A 27,700-nucleotide genomic window follows, 5' to 3' on the forward strand; every position below is an offset into this window, starting at 1 on the left:
GCCATTTGAACCAATTGCTTTCTTTTGTATAATATAGAGCAATATGTCTTTTACGTTATCATACAGAAATCTGTGTTCCCGGTTATCTACTAGTTTGCATACCGTACACGTCGGTGAATCATCGAATCGAGTAGAATGAAGTTTTGAATTCGTAGCTCATTCTCTGCTGACAGCAAAGTTCCAACTCGACTTCGCGTACAATGACAGGTTACGGCTGTGAATGTTTTACCAATTACAGTCTGTATTATTTCTGTTCTTGTCTTTCATGAGGTTACTGTGCAGTCCATTTACTTTTATGATTTCCTTTTCGGTGATCCTTGTCTGCATCTAACTACACCTTATTAAAAAGTATTTTAAACGATAGAGTCCGTTGGGAACTTGTTGGACACTAATTGATCTATTTCGTTTAAAAGATGTGCGCAGAACTATTGTTTCGTTTTTTCCATTACTTATACGCTCTGGACAGATATAAGGCTCGCGCTCTTCTGCTGGCATCTATGAGGCTGTTGTTGTTGTGGTCTTCAGTCCTGAGACTGGTTTGACGCAGCTCTCCATGCTGCTCTATCCTGTGCAAGCTTCTTCATCTCCCAGTACCTACTGCAGCCTACACCCTTCTGAATCTGCTTAGTGGATTCATTTCTTGGTCTCCCTCTACGATTTTTACCCTCCACGCTTCCATCCAATACTATATTGGTGATCCAACCGATCCCTTCTTCTAGTGAAGTTGTGCCACAAACTCCTCTTCTCCCCAGTTCTGTCCAGTACCTCCCCATTATTTACATGATCTACCCATCTAATCTTCAGTCTTCTTCTGTAGCACCACATTTCGAAAGCTTCTGTTCTCCTCTTCTTTAAACTGCTTATCGTCCACTTTTCACTTCCATACATGGCTATACTCTATATAAAAACTTTCAGGAAAGACTTCCTGACACTTAAATCTATACTCGATGTTAACAAATTTCTCTTCTTCACAAAAGCTTTCCTTGCTATAGCCAGTCCACATTTTCTACACTTCGATTATCATCAGTTATTCTGCTCCCCAAATAGCAAAACTCAATTACTATTTTAAGTGTCTCGTTTCCTAATCTAATTCCCTCTGCATTACGTGATTGAATTTCACTACAATCCATTAACCTAGTTGCTTTTGTTGATGTTCACCTTATATCTTCCTTTCAAGACACTGTCCATTCCGTTCAGCTGCTCTTCCAGGTCCTTTGCTGTCTCTGACAGAATTACAGTGTCGTCAGCAAACCTCAAAGTTTTATTTTTTCTCTATGGATTTTAATTCCTACTCCAAATGTTTCTTTCGTTTCCTTTACTGCTTGCTCAATATACAAATTGAATAACATCAGGATTCCAACCCTGTCTCATTCCCTTCTCAGTTACTGCTTCCCTTTCGTGATTCTTTACTCTTATAACTGCCATCTGGTTTCTGTACAAATTGTAAATAGCCTTTCGCCCCCTGAATTTTACCCCTGCCACTTTCAGAATTTCAAAGAGAGTATTCCAGTCAACAATGTCAAAAGCTTTTTTTAAGTCTATACATTCTAGAAACGCTGGTTGGCCCTTTCTTAACTTATCTTCTAAGATAAGTCGTAGGATCAGTATTGCATCGCGTGTTCCATCATTTCTATGGCATCCAAACCGATCTTCCCCGAGGTCGGCTTCTCTAGTTTTTCTATTCGTTCGTAAGGAATTCGTGTTATTTTGCAACCATGACTTATTAAACTGATAGTTCTGTAATTTTCACACCTGTCAACACCTGATTTCTTTGGAATTGGAATTATTATATTCTTCTAGAAGTCTGAAGTTATTTCACCTCTCTCATACATCCTGCTCACCAGATGGAAAAGTTTTGTGATGGCTGGCCCTCCCAAGGCTATCAGTAGTTCTAATGGAATGTTGTCTGCTCCGGGAGGCTTGTTTCGACTTAGGTCTTAAAGTGCTCTGTCAAATTCTTCACGCAGTATCATGTCTTTCATTTCATCTTCAGCTATGCCCTCTTCCATTTACAAAATATTGCCCTCAAGTACAGCGCCCTTGCATAAACCCTCTATATCCTTCCACGTCCCTGCTTTCCCTTCTTTGCTTAGGACTGGTTTTCCATCTTAGTACTTGACATTCATACAGGTGGTTCTCTTTTCTTCAAAGGTCTCTTTAACTTTCCTGTGAGCCGTATCTATCTTACCCCTAGTTATATTTACCTCTACATCCATACATTTGTTTTCTAGCCATCCCTGCTTAGCTGTTTTGCACTTTATGTCGATCTCATTTTTGAGACGTTTGTATTCCTTTTCGCCTGTTTCATTTATTTCATTTTTATATTTTCTCCTTTCATCAATTAAATTCAATATTCGTTCTGTTACCCAATGATTTCTATAGCCCTCGCATATTTTCCCTACTTGATCCTATGATGTCTTCACTATTTCATCTCTCAAGGCTACGCATTCTTCTTCCACTGCATTTCTTTCTCCTGTTCTTGTCCGCCGTTCCCTAATGCTCTTTGTGAAACTCTCTAGTTCTTTCAGTTGATCCGGGTTCCATCTCCCTAAATTCCTACCTTTTTGCAGTTTCTGCTGTTTTAATCTGCAGTTCATGACCATTAAATTGTGGTCAGAGTGCACATCTGCTCATGGAAATGTTTACAATTTAAAACTTATTGCCCCCAGTCCATATCCACCTACTATATTTCCTTCTCTTCCTTTTCCTACAAAGGAATTCCAGTTCCCCATGACTAGTAAATTTTCGTCTCCCTCAACTACCTGAATAATTTCTTTTATCTCATCATACATTTCATCAATTTTTTCATCATCTGCAGAGCTAGTTGGCATATAAACTTGTACCACTGTGGTGGGCGTGGACTTCGTGTATATATTGGCTACAAAAATGCGCTCACTATGCTGTTCGTAGTAGCTTATCCGCGTTCCTATTTCTTTATTCATTATTAAATATCTTTCTGCATTACCTTTATTTGATTTTGTATTTATAATCCTGTATTCACCTGACCAGAACTCTTCTTGTTCCTCCTGCCACCGAACTTCACTAATTCCCACTACATCTAACTTTAACCTATCCATTTCTATTTTTAAATTTTCTAATCTACCTGACATTCCACGCTCCGATCCGTAGAACGCCAGTTTTGTTTCTCCTGATAACGACGTCCTCCTGAGTACTCTGCCAGGAGATCCGAATGGGGGACTATTTTACCTCTAGAATATTTTACCCAAGAGGAAGCCATCATCATTTAACCATACAGTAAAGTAACGTGCCCCCGGGAAAAATAGCGGCTGTAGTTTCCCCTTGCTTTCACATGTTCGCAGTACCAGCACAGCAAGGCCGTTTTGGTTGACGTTACAAGGCCAGATCAGTCAATCATCCAGGCTGTTGCCCCTGATTCAGAAACGAACGTGACGAAATTTATAAGCGAAAATCATGCTGAAATCTCTTGACAGTGGAATACATTTGTCGACACTGTTGTTAGTAAGAGTTTAGGGTAGGCAACTTTCAGAGGTGGTAGTACAGACGAAAACAAGAGTAAAAGGCCAGTAAATTCGCCGTAAAATACGTACTTAAGATGTATGAGCACTTGCTCAACTGCGCTGCTGCGAAGCACGTCTCCTCTATTGATGGTTCAAATGGCTCTGAGCACTATGGGACTCAACTGCTGTGGTCATAAGTCCCCTAGAACTTCTCCTCTATTGAACAAGTGTTCATAGCTCCTAAGGTAAGTATTCTAAAGTCCACTTTTACGAAGCATTTTTGTCTTGTTTTGGTCCATACAATTGTTTCAGAATGTTGCCTACTCTACACCCTTAACAACAACTGTAACAGTACATGTATTCCAAGTATGACAACAGTTTTCGCTTATAACTTTCGACTTGTTCGTTTCCTTACCACAGATTGAGATAAATATATGGTTTTATGCGTCCCTGGAAGTTTGTAACACTATCACGGAATCACCCTGTATATACACACATATACAGCTGCTGGCGTCGTTGCACGACGTTTTCTGCCATGCGTTCCTATCTTCACTTTGTTTCTCAAGACACCTTCTACATACCCTCGAAGTGTGTCGGTGTAATTTTGTTTGGCAAAAGAAGAACACAAAAATCTGTTTCAGTATACAAGGCAATCAAAGAGATTGGCATCGCAAGGGTATATAAAAGAGAATAAATATACATAGTAACATTTTCTTCCTGATTTCCTGTGAGACTCTGCGGCAGGATCGTCTGTTCGTAAGGTCCAGCAGTAGTCAGACAATATTTCAGTAATGTAGTTACCTTGCCGGCGCTTTCTCATTTCAGAAATCTCCTGGTGGAACCGTTCTCCATGTTCATGATTAAGGTTATCTGGGAAGTTATCTGGGAAGAAGACTATATGATTATTCAAGAAACTATGTTAAGTGACGTGTCACATATCCAATGGTCGTGTGATCTCACTAGTTGTAGTATATTATCGCTCTAGTTTTCTGACTTATGTTTGCCTAAAAAAGTTCTTACAACACTTATGAAAGACAGCCATGTTATTTGTTTAGCATTACCCAACAAATTAAGGAAATGTTCATCAGATATTAATTCCTTTACTTAGGGTTCTACAAATATTGCCTCCTAAATTTTTGTTTTACCAATCCTTGGGAACGTATCTCACAAATATCTCAATGCATGTGATGTTTTATCCACGGCTGTTACAGTCTTCATAAGACCCATTCTAATATCCAGCGGAAGGTGACACACATTTTTCGGCTCAAAAGAGGAGCCCTCATCACATTCTGCTCTCCAGGTAGCAGCTCTTTCCGAGCAGTCCATTTTTTTTTTTTTTTTTTTTTTTTTTTTTTGGCCAGAATGGTGGCATTTCCTATCTCTGCTGTCCCAATCGCATATAAAGTAGGCAGTACTGTACGCGAGCTGCAAGCCGCACTTCCACATATATGCCATTTGTTTTCTCATATTGGATATGTGTGCATAACAGTTTTAAGTTCTTATACATCTTCTTCATGTTAACTATTTGAGCAATAGGAACAGAGGGAAATTTGTTCCCATTGTGGGGAAGTACTGCTTCCAGACTAAGTTTGCTAGAATCTATGAGCAAGCGCCAAATCACTTATACTGAAATCATGTCCGAGAGTTTCCGCAACGAATTCGATGTCATTACAAAATACGTATCACTTTCCTTGGAAAAATATTCAGAGAAAAGAGCGTTGCGGTCACGATAGACATTCACTTCGTATCAGGAAGAAGAAGATTTCTTTCTTTTAATCGTGATGCTAGAAGCTCAGGCTGTTGCTTCAACAATTTTAAAGCACGAATGAGATCACTGGGATCCCCTTGAGAAAAAAATGCTCACTTGATTCACAGGTGGCGTGAAATGCTGGGACAGCGTGCGTGTCTCCTCTATCTACTATGTGCTCGCCTCTGTATTCGTCTTCACTCTCTGTCACAATCTCAGGAGGTACTTGTACTGGCAACTCTTCACTGTGACAGATACACCTTAAAGCGGAAGGTCAATTAGGACACTGCACAGTTTTCTTTGTTTTCGAGATGACTCCAACTACACTGGCGTCCAAAATTAAAGCAACAAACGGAAATTTTGCAACATTGCTTTTATTTAGCCACAAAACAATATAAACAGATGATACGAGGGCTGTCCAGAAAGTAAGTTACGATCGGTCGCGAAATGGAAACGACTATGAAAATCCGATAAAGCTTTGCAAAGATGTGTTGGGCAGTGTCTCTAGTATGACTCTAGGTAGAATTATGTCGCTCTTTTCATTCCTGAACTCTTAGTGAGCGCGTAAAGATGTTATAGAAAATAGTGTCTCCCGCCAAGTTGAGGGCCTGGTGAGAATTTTCCCCTGAAGCTATGCAACCAACATTACATAACTGTCGTTCGGTTTCTTCTTCAAGACAATTCTCAGCCTCATTCTGCAGGGGCAATGAAGATGTTCCCGCATCGTTTCAATTGGAAATGTTTGGTTACCCACAATACAGCCCGTAATTTTCTCCCACTGAGTTTCATCTCTGCTCAAACGCACCACTGGCTATGAAGACAACATTTTGGCACAGACAACGAGCTTTAGGCCAGCGTAGAGAATTGGCGGAAAGCTCTGGCGGTGGCCTTCTATGATGAGGGTATTGGAAAGTTGGTACAACGCTACGACGAATGTCTGAGTCAGAACGGCGACTACGTAGAGAAGTAGCTGAAAGGTGTAGCTAACTGCTACAAATGAAACATTTCTGATTTTCACTGTGATTTTCATTTCGCGATCAATCGTAACTTACTTTCTGGACAGACCTCGTAGTTAAATAGAAACACTGTACAGAACGTAAACGATTGCAACATGCGTAACTATAGACAAAATGTTCTTCGTTTTTTCCAACTCAACGAATTTGCACACACTTTCTGACAACTGGCTAATGTGTTCAGTATAGGGTGTAGTACAGACCTGTCATCGATAGTGCATGCTGTGAATGATGTCATCAATCTCATGCAGAGGCAATAATGCCCATTCTTCCTGCAGAGCTGCTTGCAAGTCTTGGATGGTCGTTGGTGGATGCTGACGTGATGCAAGCCGTGCCCTGGTGCATCCCAGACGTAATCTATGGGACTGAAGATAGGAGAGCGAGTAGGCCACGTAGCGCGTGCAGTATCTTCCATTTCCAAGAAAACATCAACCTCCCGCCCAGTACGAGGTCGAGCTTAATCGTCCATCGTACGAAGTCTGGGCCCACAGTATCTCGCAACAACCGCACGTAAGTTCCCAAGATCTCGTCACGATATCTGACACTAGTTAAACCCTGCCGATTAACCCATACATTTTCATCAAGAGGCGTTCGTGTGGTCAACATAATCCCTGCCCACGCCATTAGGGATATCGCTCTCTTTCCGCAATGTCTGCTTTCATTCTGTCTATGGTCCTTCACCGCAGAGTCTCTTAGGCGTCTTCTACGTGCCATGCTGCTCCGTTAGTGTCTGTGAGCACAGCGGATTTGGATGTTGGGACTACGTTTGGATTACTCCGTTTGATAGGTACCCTGATGTCATCGTTGGAGTGGTTGTCCGCTAACGGGAATGGCATGTTCCCTGCAGAACACAATCGTGCGGGCATCTGTTGACAGTTTGTATGATTATATCGTGAATTAGACACAGGACGAGGAAGTAGCGGTTTGGTGCTTTAATTTCAGACAGTAGTGGAATTTTGTCACACAGAAATATTACTCTGTTATGTGATCCATTAGTTCCCTCCACATTACAGCAAAGGACATATGACGTGATCGTTTTAACCAGCCTGTCACGACTAACACATGACAAACAGCATATGTGTCGGTCCATTTTTTGTCTTGGTCGCATTTTTATTTTTTTTTATTTTTTTACAAGAGGATTAAGTTTTCTAGTTTGCGACTTCAAAGTGAACTCACCACAGATATAACAAAAATAATTTGGGTTACTTACAGAAGTATACAAGTATGAGGCATTTCTTCTTCTGGATTCGCGCAAAACGCAAACTTTCGCGAACCTACAGCAACTCTCTTCAGAAGCTTAGAGCTCTCTCGCTGCCGAGATCGATGAACAGTCACAGCCCGATGCGATGCGACATGAGTGTGGCTCACTAGCCTCCTTCGAATGCTGGCGGACAATGTCCGAAATGAGGATTGTATGTTGAGTTCCTTGTGTACATTTCTATTGTTTACCGACAGTTACATCCTAAAAAATTAATAAAAACAAATAAATTAAACAATACCAAAACATGGAATTCCTTGCATACAGGGTGGTCCATTGATCGTGTCCGGGCCAAATACCTCACGAAATAAGCACTAACCTAAAAAGTACAAAGAACGAAACTTTACTAACCTGAAGGGGGAAACCAGATGGCGCTATGTTTGGCCCGCTAGATGGCGCTGCCATAGGTCAAACGGATAGCAACTGCGTTTTTTAAAAATAGGAACCCCCATTTTTTATTACATATTCGTGTAGTACGTAAAGAAATATGAATGATTTAATTGCACCACTTTTTGCGCATTGTGATAGATGGCGCTGTAATAGTCGCAAATATATGGCTCACTATTTTAGACGAACAGTTGGTAACAGGTAGGTTTTTTAAATTAAAATACAGACTGTAGGTACGTTTGAATATTTTATTCCGGTTGTTACAATGTGATACATGTGCCTTTGCGAACTTATCATTTCTGAGAACGCATGCTGTTACAACGCGATTACCTGGAAATACCACATTAATGCAATAAATGTTCAAAATGATGTCCGTAAACCTCAATGCATTTGGCAATACATGTAACAACATTCCTCTCAACTGCGAGGAGTTCGCCTTCCGTAATGTTCGCACATGCATTGACAGTGCGCTGACGCAAGTTGTCAGGCGTTGTCGGTGGATCACGATAGCAAATATCTTTCAACTTTCCCCACAGAAAGAAATCCGGGGACGTCAGATCTGGTGAACGTGCGGGCCATGAAACGGTGCTTCGACGACCAATCCACCTGTCATGAAATATGCTATTCAATAGCGCTTCAACCGCACGCGAACTATGTGCCAGACATCCATCATGTTGGAAGTATATCGCCATTCTGTCATGCAGTGAAACATCTTGTAGTAACATCGGTAGAACATTACGTAGGAAATCAGCATACATTGCACATTTCGATTGCCATCGATAAAATGGGGGCCAGTTATTCTTCCTCCCATAATGCCGCACCATACATTAACCCGCCAAGGTGGCTGACGTTCCACTTGTCGCAGCCATCGTGGATTTTCCGTTGCCCAATAGTGCGTATTATGCCGGTTTTCGTTACCGCTGTTGGTGAATGACGCTTCGTTGCTAAATAGAACGCGTGCAAAAAATCTGTCATCGTCCCGTAATCTCTCCTGTTCCCAGTGGCAGAACTGTACACGGCGTTCAAAGTCGTCGCCATGCAATTCCTGGCGCATAGAAATATGGTACTGGTGCAATCGATGTTGATTTAGCATTCTCATCACCTTCGTTTTTGAGATTCCCGATTCTCGGGCAATTTGTCTGCTACTGAAGTGCGGATTAGCCGCGACAGCAGCTAGAATACCTACTTGGGCATCATCATTTGTTGCAGGCCGTGGTTGACGTTTAACGTGTGGCTGAACACTTCCTGTTTCCTTAAATAACGTAAATATCCGGCGAACGGGCCGGACACTTGGATGATGTCGTCCAGGATACCGAGCAGCATACACAGCACACGCCCGTTGGGCATTTCGATCACAATAGCCATACATCAACACGATATCGACCTTTTCCGCAATTGGTAAACGGTCCATTTTAACACTGGTAATGTATCACTAAGCAAATACCGTCTGCACTGGCGGAATGTTACGTGATACCATGTACTTATACGTTTGTGACTATTACAGCGCCCTCTATCACAAAGTGAAAATAGTGGTCCAACTAAAACATTAATATTTCTTTACCTACTACACGAATATGTAATAAAAATGGGAGTTCCTATTAAAAAAAAAAAGAAAGACGCAGTTGATATCCGTTTGACCTACGGCAGCGCCATCTAGCGGGCCAACTATAGCGCCATCTGGTTTCGCCCTTCAAGCTAGGCGAGTTTCGTTCTTTGTAGTTTTTTCGTTTGACGCTTATTTCGTGAGATATTTGGACCGACCAATCGACCACCCTGTATATTTCCATTGTTTACCAACAATTTCATACGCAAAAAATAAACGAAAGCAAATTAATTAAGCAATACTAAAGTAACCACTATGAGGAATTTTCATTAAATACAGAAGGTACCGCATCACGAAAACAGAACCCAATAAGCAAAAACGTTTTCAGTTTTCCAATGCAATAACCACAAGACGTGGTGGCGCAGTGTGACAGTTTTCTGAGGTGAGCCGCGCCGGCTTTGTTGCAGCGACGTGTGCGCGGACGGGCGCGGCCCCGTGTGGAAGGTGTGGCGGCGCCGGCGCTACGTGGTGGCGCTGCTCGCCTTCCTCGGCTTCTTCAACGTGTACGCGCTGCGCGTCAACCTCAGCGTCGCCATCGTCGCCATGACCGCCTACCGCAACGTCACGCTCGACAACGGCACCGTCACCCAGGTAACGTGCACTCCTCTACTCTCCTGTCCACCCGCTCTAAAGCTGGTCATCAAAACTGCGATACCGTTAAAAAAAGGATACATGGAATCGGCATGAAGTGCACTGCATGCGTGAGTTTTGACTGTGCTTCTCAAATTACGTACGGGTCCAACTACTTACGTTCTGTCTACAAGAAAAGACTACACAGGCGGTTTTATGGTTCAAATGGCTCTGAGCACTATGGGACTCAACATCTGTGCTGATCAGTCCCCTAGAACTTAGAACTACTTAAACCTAACTAACCTAAGGCCATCACACACATCCATGCCCGAGGCAGAATTCGCACTTGCGACCGTAGCGGTCACGCGGTTCCAGACTGAAGCGCCTAGAACCGCACGGCCACACCGGCCGGCGCCATTTTTTGTTCAGAACTCGAAGTTGGTTTTTTGTGAGGAGGTCACGTAATACCTCGTTTAGGAAGGAGAAACTACTATCGAAAGTCAACAGCGACAGGATTGTGACTTGTTGTTTCGCGTTGTTCTCTATCCTACGAAGGTCGTGGGATGGATGGGTTCGCTGGTTATAGGAGGCCCATTCTCAACGCCATGCAGGGTATCAGCGGTCCTACACGACTAGCGCCCGACGGGAACGACATATCTCGGTTGTGCAGGATCGTACAGACCCATCCTGTACCTCGAGTCAAGAAATGGCGTTTGCGAAAAAGAGACATTCCGTAGAAGGAAAACTTTATTCTAACTTCCTTTCATTACACATTTTTGCATCTTATCGCACAATGACAGACATTTTCGGTCTGCACTGGCCGTCTTTATCTACTGCAACAGGAAAATAGAAAAACCTAATTTAATATCTTAAAACCTACAAAATAATTACCAGCTCTACTTGTGAGTTAAGCAAAGTGCATTTGGGATACGTTGGGGAGACGTACTGCTACATCTCCAGTGCAGCTAGCAGTTGTCAACCGCGCTGGTGGAGGACTGGAAGGCCCACCACGAGAACTCCTTATCAACCCTGTGACCAGCGTGGGAGCACTTTGCAGGGCAAGCTCTGCTGTCCGTCATGAACACACACCCTATTACGTACCATGTCTCGCCCTTTGTAATTCCCAGGGTACTGTCACGGATCGTCTTTAAACAGAAGTGTCGTTTCTGTTCGTCTCACTGCGTATTTCTTTCAGTTGCCTTCTGCATTATACTGTAGCAGTTCCTTCTACAGATGGCCCAAGTTTCACCAAGCTATGTTACTTATCAGTGACATATCCGAAAGGTACTTTCGCCTTTTCGTCTTCTGCAGTAGTACGCAAACAGCTGATAGTTCTTCTGCCACACAAGATGATGGTTTGTGGATTGGACATGTGAGCATGTTAATACGTCCATAATAATGATGCTCCTCGATCATGGAAAATTTCCCTGTCACCACCACAGGTTAGGTCCCAGTGACCTCACCTTTGCAGAGACATCCACTAGTTCCGTCATGCAGGAATGAACGTGGCAGGAAGTGTACTTCAAAGGAGAAGAACACGCGCCAAAACACCTTCTACCCGGGTCAAAGCACACACGTGAGGCACTGATTCGAAAAAAAAAAAAAAAAAACACCTTGTCGCCAACTGATGTGTCTGCCGAAGGCGGCGCAGGAAAAATACCCAAGTATAAAATGAATGTTAAGTTCATTGTATCAGGAGTCAGTTTGGAACACAATAACTGGACGCAAATCACTTCTTGAATATTGGAAGAACAATAATTATATCTGATAGCTACAGACCTGAAGATGCCACTGTAAACTGAAAGGTCCATAATCCGACGCCCCTCCACTAAGCATGAAACAATCATAGGCCAAATGGGATGTGGGAGGAGCAAAAATGAAAGTCCTTAAGGGGTGCACAAAAGTTTAAAACAGGCATAATGTTGATTTAAAACGAAGCGGCCACGAATTTTTAGATCCATAACTGACAACCTCTGTAGGTGAAGGTTGACATGGGCGGCGCCCTCATAGTGGTGGTTCCAGAGTGAAATCCCGATTGTGGGAATTTTTCGCAACTGGCACCTGGCCCAGGGGACTAACTTGGAGTGAACTCCCTGATCATAGCCCAGGTCCCGACCTAAATACTGCCCTGGCACCAAAATAGTGCAGGTACTACTTTCGGTCACACGGCCCACAGAGAGGATGAGGCCCAGGGCCAGTGTGGCCTCTGGCAGCACCTAGGTTCTCACCTGGTGGCCGGTTGTAGTACAGCTGCTGCTTTGTCATCTGAAGAGCTGTCCCCTGCGAGGTTTGTGCCTGCATAACCCATCTGTGCTGTCGCTTGCTGGCTTGCAAAGGTGCAACATCTCTCTACACTCCATTTGTCACTGTCGTTCGGGCTCAGCATCTGGCACGATGATATTGGGTACACAACACAATCGCTTCTGATTTGCATCGTAGTCGGTTATTTGGTCACACGTTAAGGTAGATGGCCGTGCCTATCTTTCGACAAGATAAGGCACAACTGCATGTCGTCCACAGTGTCTCGATCTACCACGAAACAGACGGTGTTGGCCTTTTGCCCTCGCCAGCACGTTCTCTGGGCCTCTCGCCATTGGAAACATATGGTGATGGATTTCTCACTATCACTCACCAGCCGCAACGTTTGACGAACCCTGGTGTAGTGTTGAATGGGCGCAGAACGGCGTACATGTATGTCAGTCAAGCTTTGTTCGGCTCGATGCTCTGCAGGGTTAACACCCTGTTGCTGCCAGATCTATGCAGGAAATCACCCAGTCACCCCTATATTCCCCAAAACTTACCCACCCACAAATGTGATTATGTATACTTCATCCTATATAAGCACAATAAGTAAAGTATCCTTCCTGGAACTGCGGTTTTAATGGTGAAATACTTGACACGAGTGACCCTCGGTGAGAAAGCCTCCCCCTGCCTACAGGTGCGCGACTTCGACTGGGACTCTGAGACGCAGGGCGCGGTGCTGAGCTCGTTCTTCCTGGGCTACCTGCTGACGCAGGTGCTGGGCGGCTGGCTGGCGGCGCGCGTCGGCGGCCAGCGCGTCTACTGCATCGGCATCGCCACCACGGCGCTGCTGACGCTCGTCACGCCGCCGCTCGCCTCGGCCAGCCTCTACCTGCTCATCGCCGTCCGCGTCATCGAGGGGCTCTTCGAGGTGAGTGCCCGCACCTGTACTGCCTACTGCCGCTCTCCCTGCTCGTGCTGTGGCCTGCACTCCCAAGGCTGCTTTCGTCCACCTCTGCGTGCTAGTCTGTCTTGGGCAAACCTCTTCGTTGCCCCATAACTGCAGCTGCGACAGGTCGGAGCTTCGTTGCCAATGCTAATAAGTGGCTATTTGTTGTTGGTAGGTTATGAGCGACCTTGAGTTGCAGGGGTGCCGAGGTAGAATTGTCAAGGACGTTCTCCCAATCGCCTGTATACAGGGTGGTCCATTGATAGTGACCGGGCCCAATATCTCACGAAATAAGCATCAAACGAAAGAAACTACAAAGAACGAATTTTTTTGTCTAGCTTGAAGGGGGAAACCAGATGGCGCTATGATTGGCCCGCTAGATGGCGCTGCAATAGGTCAAACGGATATCAACTGCGTTTATTTAAATAGGAACCCCCATTTTTATTACATATTCGTGTGGTACGTAAAGAGCTATGAATGTTTTAGTTGGACCACTGATTTCGTTTTGTGATAGATGGCGCTGTAATAGTCACAAACGTATAAGTACATGGTATCACGTAACATTCCGCCACTGCGGACTGTATTTGCTTCGTGTTACAATACCCGTGTTAAAATGGACTGTTTACCAATTGCGGAAAAGGTCGATATCGTGTTGATGTATGTCTATTGTGATCAAAAAGCCCAACGGGCGTGTGCTATGTATCCTGGACGACATCAGCCAAGTGTCCGGACCGTTCGCCGGATAGTTACGTTATATAAGGAAACAGCAAGTGTTCAGCCACATGTGAAACGTCAACCACGACCTACAACAAATGATGATGCCCAAGTAGCTGCCGTCGCGGCTAATCCGCACATCAGTAGCAGACAAATTGCTCGAGAATCGGGAATCTCAAAAACGAAGGTGTTGAGAATGCTAAATAAACATCGATTGCTCCCGTACCATATTTCTATGCACTAGGAATTGCATGGCGGCGACTTTGAACGTCGTGTACGTTTCTGCCACTAGGCACAAGAGAAATTTCGGAACGATGACACATTTTTTGCACACTTTCTATTTAGCGACGAAACCTCATTCACCAACAGCGGTAACGTAAACCGGCATAATATGCACTACTGCGCAACGGGAAATCCACGGTGGCTGCGACAAGTGGAACATCAGCGACCTTGGCGGGTTAATGCATGGTGCGGCATTATGGGAGGAAGGATAATTGGCCCCCATTTTATCGATGGGAATCTAAATGGTGCATTGTATGCTGATTTCCTACGTAATGTTCTAACGATGATACTATAAGATGTTTCACTGCATCACAGAATGGCGATGTACTTCCAACATGATGGATGTTCGGCACATAGCTCGCGTGCGGTTCAAGCGGTATTGAATAGCATATTTCATGACAGGTGGATTGGTCGTCGAAGCATCATACCATGGCCCGCACGTTCACCGGATCTGATGTCTCCTGATTTCTTTCTGTGGGGAAAGTTGAAGGATATTTGCTATCATGATCCACCGACAACGCCTGACAACATGCGTCAGCGCATTGTCAATGCATGTGCGATCATTACGGAGGGCGAACTACTCGCTGTCGAGAGGAATGTCGTTACACGTATTGCCAAATGCATTGAGCTTGACGGACATCATTTTGAGCATTTATTGCATTAATGTGGTATTTACAGGTAATCGCGCTGTAACAGCATGAGTTTTCAGAAATGATAAGTTCACAAAGGTGCATGTATCACATTGGAACAACCGAAATAAAATTTTGAAATTTACCTACGTTCTGTATTTTAATTTAAATAACCTACCTGTTACCAGCTGTTCGTCTAAAATTGTGAGCCATATGTTTGTGACAATTACAGCGCCATCGATCACAAAGCGAAAAAAGTGGTACAATTAAAAAATTCATATTTCTTTAAGTACTACACGAATATGTAATAAAAATGGGGGTTCCTATTTTAAAAAAACGCAGTTGATATCCGTTTGACCTATGGCAGCGCCATCTTTCGGTCCAACCATAGCGTCATCTGGTTTCGCTCTTCAAGCTAGACAAGTTTCGTTCTTTGTAGTTTTTTCGTTTGACGCTTATTTCGTGAGATATTTGGCCCGGTCACTATCAATGGACCACCCTGTATACTGTAGTCTCCCCTTCACCCCCACGCCCGCCCCCGCCCCCCAAATGAGGGAGTATTTCGGCGCTGCAGAATTATTAGCTGAGAGAAGGAAGTTTGTCTACGGCGGCACTGGGACTTTGACAACCTACGCAGTTCAGTTCTCAAACACAGAACTACCACGGATGAATTAAAACAAGCAAATGAACTGGAACATTTTTTAAAACAGTGATGTTGGTCTGATAATAAGACTGTTCGATTCAGTACCGGTACCTCCTCATTAGCTACTAGACCTGTCTCTCTAATCTTCAACATTCTTCTGTAGTACCTCATTTCAAAAGCTTCTATTCTTATTTATCTGATAGTGCGTATTCTCCGAGTTTCATTTCTGTAAAACGCTAGACTTCTGACAAATATCCTTAGAAAACACTTCCTCACATTTATATTTGTTTCTGTTGGTGACTGAAAACCTATGAAGTGGAGATCTTACATCATGGATTTCTAGTCCCCAACATAAACAAAAATTTACAACAGATCGCGTGTCTCCTGGCTGACAATGTCGAAAAACTTTATTTAAATTTATCAAACAGTGGAAACTACAGATAGGAATATCAACAATGTAGAAAAATAGATTGCCAGTCACTGTAAAGGTAACGCACCAGGTTGGAGACAGGCACAATTAGAAGACACTTACACGTAAGTTTTCGGCTTCAGCCTTCATCGGGAAAAACCAAAGAGAAACCATTCATTCACACAAAGCAAGGACACTTCCTGCACACATTGTGGCTCTGGCTGCCGGGGTTGGCGGTCATATGTGCATGTGGTGTGCTTGCTTGTATGAATGATGGTGTGTTTTTCTCTATTTCTGACGAAGATTGAGGACGAAAGTTTATGTGTAATTGTCTTTTAATTATGCTTTTCTGCAACTTATCTCTAAGGTTTGTAGCAATCTATCTTCTCTTACTACGCTGATTTAAATTTATATTCTATGTCAATAAATTTATCTTTTTCACAAATGCTTCCCTTGCTACAGCCAGCTTGCATTTTATATTCCCCATACATCGAGTATCACGAGTTATTTTGCCGCTCAAATAGCAAAACTCGTTTACTACTTTTGGTACCTCATTTCCTAAGCTAACCCACAAAGTGTCACCTCTCAGCTCGACTACATTCCAATACGCTAGTTTTTCTGTTGTTGGGGATTATATTATGAATTATTTTCAGTAACTATCCATTCCGTTGAACTGCTCTTCCAACTGCTTGCCCTGTTTAACAGAATTATAATTTCATCGCAAAATCTCAACCTTAATATTTCATCTGTCTCGACTATAATTTGTTTTCTGTCTCCATCGTTTCCTCTAGTGCTTTCTTAATGTACACATTGATTAACATCAGGGATAACCTACAACTCTGCCTCATTCCGTTCTGAACGACTGTTTCTATTTCACGCCCTCCGACTCTTACAGCTTCAGTCTGGGTTCTGCACATGCAGTATGTAACTTTCGCTCCCTGTATTTGACCCTGATACCTTCAGAATTTTAAAAGAATGTATTGCAGTCAACGATTCGAAAAGGCTTCTCCAAGTATGAAAAACGTTATAATGTAGGTCTGCCTTTCTTACAATTATCTTTGGTGGTAAGGATGAGCACTGCCTCGGATGTTCCTACATTTCTACGGAGCTCAAAGTCGTCTTCTAGCACTTTTCCCGTTCCTCTGTAAATAAATAGTGACAGTATCTTGCAGCCATGACTTATTAAGCAGATGATTCGATAGTATTCACGCCTGTCAGCGCCTGGCTTCTTCTAAATTGCGATTATTACATTTTTCCTGAAGTGTGAGAATATATCTCGCATAGCAGGTGGAATAGTTATGTCACGGTTGTCTCTACGGAAAATCTGAATAATTCTGTGGGAATATCTTGCACGCGTCGGAGACACTACGTTATGCATACCCGCCGTTATTTCATTGTTATTGTTAGCCAAGCGGTAGGTTCCAGAATAAAATTTTCACTCAGGATCAGAATAAGCGCTGATTTTAAATTTCTTGGCAGATTAAAACTGTGTGCCGTGGCGGGACTCTAAGCAAGAACCAATGCCTTTTCCGGGCAAATGCTCTATCAAGTGAACTATCCAAGCACGAGACACTGTACCACTTTCGCCATACACTGAATTGCAGCTTTAAGGACAGGTAATGGGTCGTGGTCGGAATGGAGCACTTGCCTGTGGAAGGATAAGGTCCCTTGTTCGAGTCCTGATATGGCAAACAACTTTCTGCGGAGAAGATTCGAGCGGTATGTTGATAGGACAGCTCCTGAGAAATCGAGCTGTCGGTAATTTCGTAATGGCAGCAAGTGTGGGGGTAAACTGCTAAAGGGAGACCGAGGCTTGAATGTGGCCTTAGGGTGCAGCTGTTGCAGAGATAGACCATCGTGCAGAGTTGTATAAATGCAGTGTTGGGACGACTACAGCACGAACCCACTGTGGCTACTGTGGCGAGGCCAGCGCCTGCATGCTGCGCGTGCGCACCGAGTGACCGCCCACGCTCTCACCCGGCCGCTCGCCCCCCGCGTGCCCGCAGGGCGTGACGTACCCGTGCATCCACGCGGTGTGGGCGCGCTGGGCGCCGCCGCTGGAGCGCAGCCGCATGGCGACGCTGGCGTTCTCGGGCAGCTACGTGGGCACCGTCGTCTCCATGCCCGTCTGCGGGCTGCTCGCCAAGGAGGTCGGCTGGCAGTCCATCTTCTACGTCTTCGGTGAGTCTGGCAGTCCTGCGTACAGCTTACAGTCACACAGCGGCTCCTCCGCCACGTGTGCACTCCTATACTCCTAAAGTGCAACGTTAGTCAACGTCCGGCTTAGCCTGTTTCTTGATGCAGGTTAGTAAGTGTTACCTTTTTACAGGATTAAGTGCCCCTGATCTGGTATTTAAAGAATATAACACTACTGGCCATTAAAATTGCTACACCAACAAGAAATGCAGATGATAAACGGGTATTCATTGGACAAATATATTAGAACTGATATGTAATTATATTTTCACGCAATTTGGGTGCATAGATCCTGAGAAATCAGTACCCAAACCACCTCTGGCCGTAATAACGGCCTTGATACGCCTGGGCATTGAGTCAAACAGAGCTTGGATGGCGTGTACAGGTACAGCTGCCCATGCAGCTTCAACACGATACCACAGTTCATCAAGAGTAGTGACTGGCGTATTGTGATGAGCCAGTTGCTCGGCCACCATTGACCAGACGTTTTCAATTGCTGAGAGATCTGGAGAATGTGCTGGCCATGGCAGCAGCCGAACATTTTCTGTATCCAGAAAGGCCCGGGCCGGCTGGAGTGGCCGAGCGGTTCTAGGCGCTACAGTCTGGAACCGCGCGACCGCTACGGTCGCAGGTTCGAATCCTGCCTCGGGCATGGAATTGTGTGATGTCCTTAGGTTAGTTAGGTTTAAGTAGTTCTAACTTCTAGGGGACTGATACCCTCAGCAGTTAAGTCCCATAGTGCTCAGAGCCAAGAAAGGTCCGTACAGGACATGCAACATGCGGTCGTGCATTATCCTGCTGAAATGTAGGGTTTTGCAGGGATCGAATGAAGGGTAGAGCCACGTGTCCCAACACATCTGAAATGTAACGTCCACTGTTCAAAGTGCCGTCAATGCGAACAAGAGGTGACCGAGACGTCTAACCAATGGGACCCCATACCGTCACGCCGGGTGATAAGCCAGTATGGCGATGACGAATACACGCTTCCAGTGTGCGTTCACCGCGATGTCGCCGAAAAGGATACGACCATCGTGACACTGTAAACAGAACCTAGATTCATCCGAAAAAATGACGTTTTGCCATTCGTGCACCCAGGTTCGTCGTTGAGTGCACCATCGCAGGCGCTCCTGTCTGTGATGCAGCGTCAAAGGTAACCGCAGCCATGGTCTCCGAGCTGATAGTCCATGCTACTGGAAACGTCGTCGAACTGTTGGTGCAAATGGTTATTGTCTTGCAAAGGTCCCCATCTGTTGACTCAGGGATCGAGACGTGGCTGCACGATCCGTTACCGCCACGCGGATAAGATGCCTGTTATCTCGACTGCTAGTGATACGAGGCCGTTGGGATCCAGCACTGTGTTCAGTATTACCATCCTGAAGCCACCGGCTTCATATTCTGCTAACAGTCATTGGATCTCGACCAACGCGAGCAGCAGTGTCGCGATACGATAAACCGCAATTGCGATAGGCTACAATCCGACCTTTATCAAAATCGGAAACGTGATGATACGCATTTCTCCTCATTACACGAGGCATCACAACAACGTTTCACCAGGCAACTTCGGTGAACTGCTGTTTGTGTACGAGAAATCGGTTCGAAACGTTCCTCATCTCAGCACGTTTTATGTGTCGCCACCGGCGCCAACCTTGTGTGAATGCTCTGAAAAGCTAATCATTTGCATATCACAGCATCTTCTTCCTCTCGCTTAAATTTCGCATCTGTAGCACGTCTTCTTCGTGGTGTAGCAATTTCAATGGCCAATACTTTATGAAATATTTCTACTCAGGAATGGATACGACACTATTCGACGTAATTGCAGAAAAAGAGGTTGGACCGCAAAGATGAAGAAGTTAAGAGATAAGAAGAAAACAATATAGAACTAACGGTGAAGTTTGTGAAAACACCACTGTCTAAAGCAGAAGTAAGTAAGGTCCTAGGATCAGGAAATATACGAATGGAACTTCTGAAATATAGAGGAACTGTAGTGATAAAACAGAACCTTTTTAGGAAAACAGAGGTGGGAGAATATCCACCCATGGGGTGGAATTTCTCATATATCTCCTAGATATGTAAAGAAGGTGAGCAAACAGTATGCGTCCACCAGTGATGTCGGGGCAAGAGGGACACATGTCCCCTCCTGGAATTCTGCTAGTGGCCTTGTATTCATTTAAGAAATCTAGCACTGGTTGCTGCGACTCTATTAACCTAGAGATTTAAGGCTGACAAGTAGGATGGAAATACTGTGACTTTAGCTATCACAGTCAGTCTTGTTTTTGCTTTTCATTTGTCACGATCTTCTCGGGAAATTCACTCTTAGAGATACAAATTCTTCAGTCCAAATGGCATGACTACGCAATAATGTGACAAACCGAAGAACATCTCTTGGTTCTGTTCCTAACTGTTAAAAGTGAAGTGTATCGGCCAACTGGAGGGCGGTTTTGGGAAGTTTCTCACACGACCTAGTCGTATATTGCCCCCGGGTATCAGTGTAGCGAAGCAAGCCCACAGAAACAGGGCTTTAGAATCACATTTTCTTCAAAATCATTTACACAAATAAACATTAAGACATGCAAACATAAAGACGAAAAAAAAGATGTTTGCATATTCTGCTGAAATATGCTCAACTATTAATCGTTTCATGCTTTCTGCCAAATTTACTTCCTTGGGCATGATACGTTTCGAAACGCATTGAATCAAGTATACAAAAAATGACAATTTCAGAATTTTTCCCTCTCTTGGATAAATTTCTGTGGACACCCATGTCTGCTCAAATTATATAGGAATAAATGCTATCCCAACAACAGCTTCTTTCCAGAATTTTCCGTAAGAGAATGATGTAAAAAGATGTGTCCACTTTAAGTGAAGAGCAAAGGGGTTTCCAGTTCAAAATGATTCAAATGGCTCTGAGCACTATGGGACTTAACATCTGAGGTCATCAGTCCCCTAGAACTTAGAACTACTTAAACCTAAACTAACCTAAGGACATGACACACATCCATGCTAATGCGAAAGAAGAATGTATAAACCTGGTTAAAATGCTATACAAGAACAGAAAAGTAATGATTAATATTGGAAACAACGTTCGCGAGGTATTTACTTGGCAAAGGTCTGAAACAAGCTTGTGGAATGTCACCTACTTCGTCTAACATTTACTTGGGTCAGGCACTGAATAGATTCTATAGGAAACGCTGAGACAGAGGAATAAAGAGTGGTGATGATACTATCCACTCTTTTTTGTTTGCGAGTGACCAGGTAATATTCTCTGAAGATGAAGAGGATATGGGATAAAAGCTGAAAAACTCAAGGAGGAATATAGTAAAAGGGGTTATAGCAAAAGGGGTTTCGGAATCTCCCTGGACAAGACGGAGTGCATGTGTGTGGGCAGGACTTCGTGACAAAGGACGCAGACAAAGGAGAGATAAAATGATGAGGAAGCTATAAATGTTTCGGAGCAATGATAGATAGCTAAGGTTCACGTGCAACGCTATCAGTTCGAGAATATTAGTGGGCAAGAGAGAGTCTCGGGTTTTGCATAGAATATTATGAAATACCAATGTTTTTCAAGGTTCTGGGGTGTAGTGCCGGATCCACTCGTTGAGGTTCACGTTATTTCGGTGAATAACCATTCCGCCATCATGAGGTGGTGCTGATGGAATGATGTGTCTGCTGCGTGCTGCCATTGTTTATGCCTGCCAGTCCAGAGTTCGGGTCTCACTGCTTCCCCCCCCCCCCTCCCCCTCCTCCTCCTGTGCTCGGTTTGTGGGAGGGGGGGGGGGAGAGGGTGGTTGCTGTGTAGCAGGGGAGAGTCCCAGAAGCCTTCCGCTCGCCGCCCCTGTCGCATCTCACGTCCGCTTCGATGGGGCTCAGTATTGGCTCCCATGTCTTGCTTATCTGGGAGCCATGTGGAAACGGACTACCTAAAGAGATGTCTGCAGTTAACGAGGCAAGATAGGACACGAAATGAGGAGGTACGGAACAAAATGCAGATAACGTGCTCTATAACAAAAACTTTGGGAACACAGCGAATCAGTGGTACCGGCACGTATAACAAATATCCGACAATAAGTGGCGAAATAAGGTTTTAAACTAGGAGCCATCCGGCACAAGAAGAAGAAGAAGAGGAAGGCCAGCGCTAATACAGAAAAAATACATAGAATTTGCAGTAGGAGACAGAAATCTAGGGCCGGATCACTGGTACAAAGGGGCCTGTGGAAGTGGAAAACAACTACCGCATAGAGAGAATCGCCGAAGAAAAAGAAGAAGAAGAAGAAGCAACCGGACTGTAAACTTCATTTTCTGACACTGAGCTGTATTAAAAAGAGAAAATGAAACAGGAAACCTAATTCGAACATAGGTTCACAAAAGCACAGAAATGATATGTCACCAGATCAATGGGAAATGGTCGCCAGTCCAAAGTGATTTCAGAGCAGTTATTAATAAGTTTCAAAATTCAGAAATGAAATATAAACTCTTCATACTGATTAAACGATACCAAGCCAGCAGTATCAATCACTAACAACATTTACAAAATTCCCTCCTGTTAAGCATGACCAAGTAGCAAAAACTTTCCGACTGTAATGTTTGCTAACGGACCAGCTTAATACAGAACATTTTTAATGAAAATTATTAACCACTGATAAACACATTGTCTAGAATATGGAGACCCTGAAACTATTATGGCAACACTTTTAGAAGCACTTTTCATACAATAAAGTGTATAGGCACTAAGGTACATTTTGTAGGACTTATTTAAGCAAAAATATGCAAATTTAAAGCGATCCCCTGTGAACCATTGACTTTGCCGTTGGTGGGGAGGCTTATGTGCCTCAGCGATTCAGATAGCCGTACCGTAGGTGCAGCCACAGCGGAGGGGTGTCTGTTGAGAGGTCAGACAAACGTGTGGTTCCTGAAGAGGGGCAGCAGCCTTTTCAGCAGTTGCAGGGGCAAGAGTCTGGATGATTGGCTGATCTGTCCTTGTAACACTAACCAAAACGGCCTTGCTGTGCTGGTACTGTGAACGACTGGAAGCAAGAGAAAACTACAGTCGTAATTTTTCCCGAGGACATGCAGCTCTACTATATGGTTAAATGATGATGGGGTACACTTGGGAGACATACTTGAGAGCAACATTATGGAGATTGAAGAGGACACAGATGAAGATGAGATGGGATACATGATACTGTGTGAACAATTTGGCAGAGCACTGAAAGACCTAAGTCAAAACAAATGCCAGGTAATAGACAACATTTAGTTAGAACTACTGATAGCCCTGAGAGAGCCAACAACGACAAAACTCTTCCATCTGGTGAGGAAGACTTATGAGACAATCGAAGTACCCTCAAATTTCAAGAAGAATACTATAATTCAAGTTCCAAGGAGAGCAGGTGCTGTCAGGTGTGAAAATTATAGAACTATTTGAATAAATCACGGTTGCAAAATACTAACACAAATTCTTTACAGAAGAATGGGAAACCTGAGAGAAGCCAACATCTGGAAAGATCAGTCTGAAATCCGGAGAAATATAGGAATACGCAAGTCAATATTGACCCAACGAGTTTTCTTAGAATATAGCTTAAGGAAAGGCAATGTTGACTGGAATACACTCTTTGAAATTCTGAAGGTAGCATGAGTAAAATACAGGCAGCGAAAAGCTAATTAAAACTTGTATAGAAACCAGTGGGCAGTTATAAGAGTTGAGGAACACGAAAGGGAAACACTGGTTGAAAAGGGAGTGAGACAGGGTTGCACACTATGTGATCAAGAGTATCCGGACACCTGGGAGAAAATGACTTACAAGTTCGTGGCGCCCTCCATCGGAAATTCTGGTATACAGTATGGTGTTGGTCCACCATTAGCCCTGATGACAGCTTCCACTCGCACTGGCATACGTTCAATAAGATGCCGGAAGGTTTCTTGGAGAATGGTAGCCCACTCTTGACGGAGGGCTGCACTGAGGAGAGGTATCGATGTCGGTCGGTGAGGCCTGGCACGAAGTCAGCCTTTCAAAACATCTCGAAGGTGTTCTATAGCATTCAGGTCAGGATTCTGTGCAGGCCAGTCCATGACAGAGATATTATTATTGTGTAACCATTATTGATATGTGACCACTCAGTCACAGGCCGTGCATTATGAACGTGCTCGATCGAAAGATACAATCGCCATCGCCAAATTGCTCTTCAGCAGTGGGAAGCAAGAAGGTGCTTAAAACATGAATGTAGGCCTGTGCTGTGATAGTGCCACGTAAAACAACAAGAGGTGCAAGCACCATGAAGAACACGACCACACCATAACACCACCGCCGGAACCGCGCGACTACTACGGTCGCAGGTTTGAATCCTGCCTCAGGCATGGATGTGTGTGATGTCCTTAGGTTAGTTAGGTTTAAGTAGTTCTAAGTTCTAGGGGACTGATGACCACATATGTTAAGTCCCATAGTGGTCAGAGCCATTTGAACCATTTGAACACCACCGCCTCCGAATTGTACTGTTGCCACTACACACGCTGGCAGATGACGTTCACAGGGCATTCGCCATACCCACACCCTGACATCGCATCGCCCCATTGTGTACGATGATTCGTCACTCAGCACAACGTTTTTCCACTGTTCAATCGTCAAAGTTTATTGTCGTTACACCAAGCGAGGCGTTGTTTGGAATTTACTGGCATGATGTGTGGCTTACGAGCAGCCGCTCAATCATGAAATCCAAGTTTTCTCTACTCCCACATAACTGTCATAGTACTTGCAGTGGATCCTGATGCTGTTTGGAATTCCTGTGTGATGGTCTGGATTGAAGTCTGCCTATTACACATTACGACGCTCTTCAACTGTCGGCGGTCTCTGTCAGTCAACAGACGAGGTCGTCCTGTACGTTTTTGTCCTGTACGTGTTCCTTCAAGTTCCCACTCCACTATCACATCGGAAACATTGGACGTAGGAATGTTTAGGAGTGTGGAAATCTCGCGAGCAGGCGTATAACACAAGTGACATCCAATCACCTGACCAAGTTCGAAGTCCGTGAGTTGCGCGGAGAGCCCCATTCTGTTCTCTCACGATGTCTAATGACTACTGAGGTCGCTGATATGGAGTACCTGGCAGGAGGTGGCAGCACAATGCACCTAACTTATGTTGTTGGGGGTGTCTGGATACTTTTGATCGCATAGTGTAGTTTATCCCCGATGTTACGCAATATGTATATTGGGCTGGCAGTGAAGGGTACTATAGAAAAATTTGGAGTACGAATTAAAGTCCAGGGAGAAGAAAGAAAAACTTTGAGATTTGCCGATGATATTGTAGCTCTATCAGAGGCAGCAAAGAACTTGGACGAGCTGCTGAACGTAATAGACAGCGTCTTGAAAGGAGGATATAAGGTGAACTTCAACTAAAGCAAAACAACGGTAAGGGAACAGCGGTAACTGAATTTAGTTGAATTAAATCAGGTGATGCTGAGAGAATCAGATTAGGAAAAGACACACTTCAAATTATGATGATGCCGAAGTAGAGAGGATATAAAATGTAGGCTGACTATGGCAAGAAAAGCATTTCTGAAGAAGCGGAATTTGTTAACATCGAAATAAATTCAAGTGTCTGGAAGCCTTCTGAAAGTATTTGTATGGAGTGAAGCAATGTACGGAAGTGAAAATGGACGAGAAACAGTTTTGACAAGAAAAGAATAGAAGCATTTGATATGTGGTGATATAGAAGAATGCTGAAGACTGGGTGCGTGGATCATATAAGTAATGAGGAGGTATTGAATAGAATTGGGGAGAAAAGAATTTGTGGCACCACCCGATTAGAAGAAGGGATCGGTTGGTGGACAATGTGTGAGGTATCGAGGGATCACCAATTTAACACTGGAGGGAAGCGTGGAGGGTAAAAATTGTAGTGGAAGACGAAGAGATGATTACAGTAAACAGATTCAAAAGGATGTAGGTTACAGAAGTCATTCGGAGATGAAGAGGTTTGCACAGGATAGAGTAGCACAGATAGCTGTATTAAACCAATCTTCGGACTGAAGACTACAACAACAACAACATTTTCTGCAGCTATTTTCTTTTTATGTTAAGTCAAATAATTTATATACTACAGTATATTTCAGACTAACTGAAGAAACTGTCAAGTCTTTCAACGCTTTAATTGTTTGTGTTAGCAGAAATCAAATATTTAACTTCACTTTTATGAACACTCAGAAACTTTCCATATCGGTAACACGACTCTTATGCTGGTTACGTTACTTATGTCAAGGATGTTCTCTTAACAAAATTGCTTCTAAATTCACAATATTTTGAGTCACTCCAGTAAAATTATTGATTGATACTCTGACACAAATCTAAACATGCTATTACTTTTCTGGAGGCGTTGGAGAGATCTACTGTAGCGATATCAGTGGAAATTGTTACGCAACCATGGCTCTTCAAACAATTTGGTGTTTTAAATTTAGTCTCCGCGCTGTGAAATGTCTTAGAGGTATAATCATTGTGGCGCGTTGCTACATACAATAATTTGACGATATTTTTCTCTCGCTTTCCACTTCAGGATGGCTCGTTACCACAAACCCAATTCGTGCTCGCTAACGTATTACCCTTCCGCCGTTCTCTTCGGCACGTTGACATATTCCAGTTATAGAGGGACTTCCCTCCAAGTTTCCTGACCATACAGTTCTAGCTATCGGTTCCCTTTGCATAAGTCAGTGAAGTTACAGTTTTTTTTTTTTTTACTTTTGAATTATAAAAGAATGTATCTTGTACTATCACTCAATAAATGGAACAAGACATTTGAGAATATACGCTAGTAAGAATACATTAATATTTACATTTGTGGTATGAGGTTATTAGCGTTACAGCACCAGTCATGTAGAGTACTGGTTGAAGCGTGTCGTTTGCCACGGTTCCTGTTTTTCCCTTGGTTTACTCCTGTCTGGAGTTTCCGCGTTTTCCTAGAGGGCGTTGCGGAGCCTCCGCGAGCGCGCTGCCAGTGTGCCCGTTGGGAGGGGGCGCGGCGTCGCGAGCCGAGGGGCGGACGAGGGAGTTGAGACGGGTGTGTGGCCCTGGACGACCGTTCTGCAGCAGGACGCTAAGTCTGGATGGGTCCAAAAACCCGGGGCGTGAGGACACAAGAGGCTGTAAATCTCTGGATAACGTTTGGTTTCCGTTCGTGGGCCGGGGAAGCTATGAAGTCCGTCTGCGGCTGCCAGTAACCTCCAGAAGGAGGTGTCGTCACTGAAAGTAAGCTTTTTAATCTAGTTAGTGCAACGGTCGTCGTCTGACGGGCCCAATCTCCCGGTGTTGTGGGAGCTATTAATAATTGTGTGGCAACGTTTCTCTGTTTTGAGTTTGTGATCGGAAACTGCCTTGCATGTGTGTTACTGCCCCCTTGCATGATCGTACATTTGAACGCCATGCTGACTTACTTAAGGCGCGCGTCGTAAAGAAACAAAAAAAGGAAAAATTATTTTGGCTGTGGACCTTCTGCAAGCCGTTGTTTTCCCATGGACGGCGTAGGTCACTGTTTGGGTAAGCACGTTGTAAAATGTTTAAATAACCTTGTACTCTCTGGCGGAGAGATAGAGTGAACTGTAGCCAA

The 27,700-nt window shown here is 44.0% G+C and overlaps 1 protein-coding gene across 1 annotated transcript in view; it reads left to right on the forward strand.

Annotated features, from left to right (window-relative positions):
* Positions 1 to 27,700, forward strand: part of LOC124711404 (vesicular glutamate transporter 2) — a 230,549-nt gene that overhangs the window by 158,743 nt on the left and 44,106 nt on the right. The window contains exons 3-5 of the mRNA XM_047241463.1: positions 9,895 to 10,078; positions 12,996 to 13,229; positions 17,931 to 18,105. Coding sequence (XP_047097419.1) covers positions 9,895 to 10,078; positions 12,996 to 13,229; positions 17,931 to 18,105 — 593 coding nt within the window. The remainder of the gene's footprint in view (positions 1 to 9,894; positions 10,079 to 12,995; positions 13,230 to 17,930; positions 18,106 to 27,700) is intronic.

The sequence above is a fragment of the Schistocerca piceifrons genome, chromosome 8 (assembly GCF_021461385.2).
Source record: "Schistocerca piceifrons isolate TAMUIC-IGC-003096 chromosome 8, iqSchPice1.1, whole genome shotgun sequence".
NCBI classification, from domain to species: Eukaryota; Metazoa; Arthropoda; class Insecta; order Orthoptera; family Acrididae; genus Schistocerca; species Schistocerca piceifrons.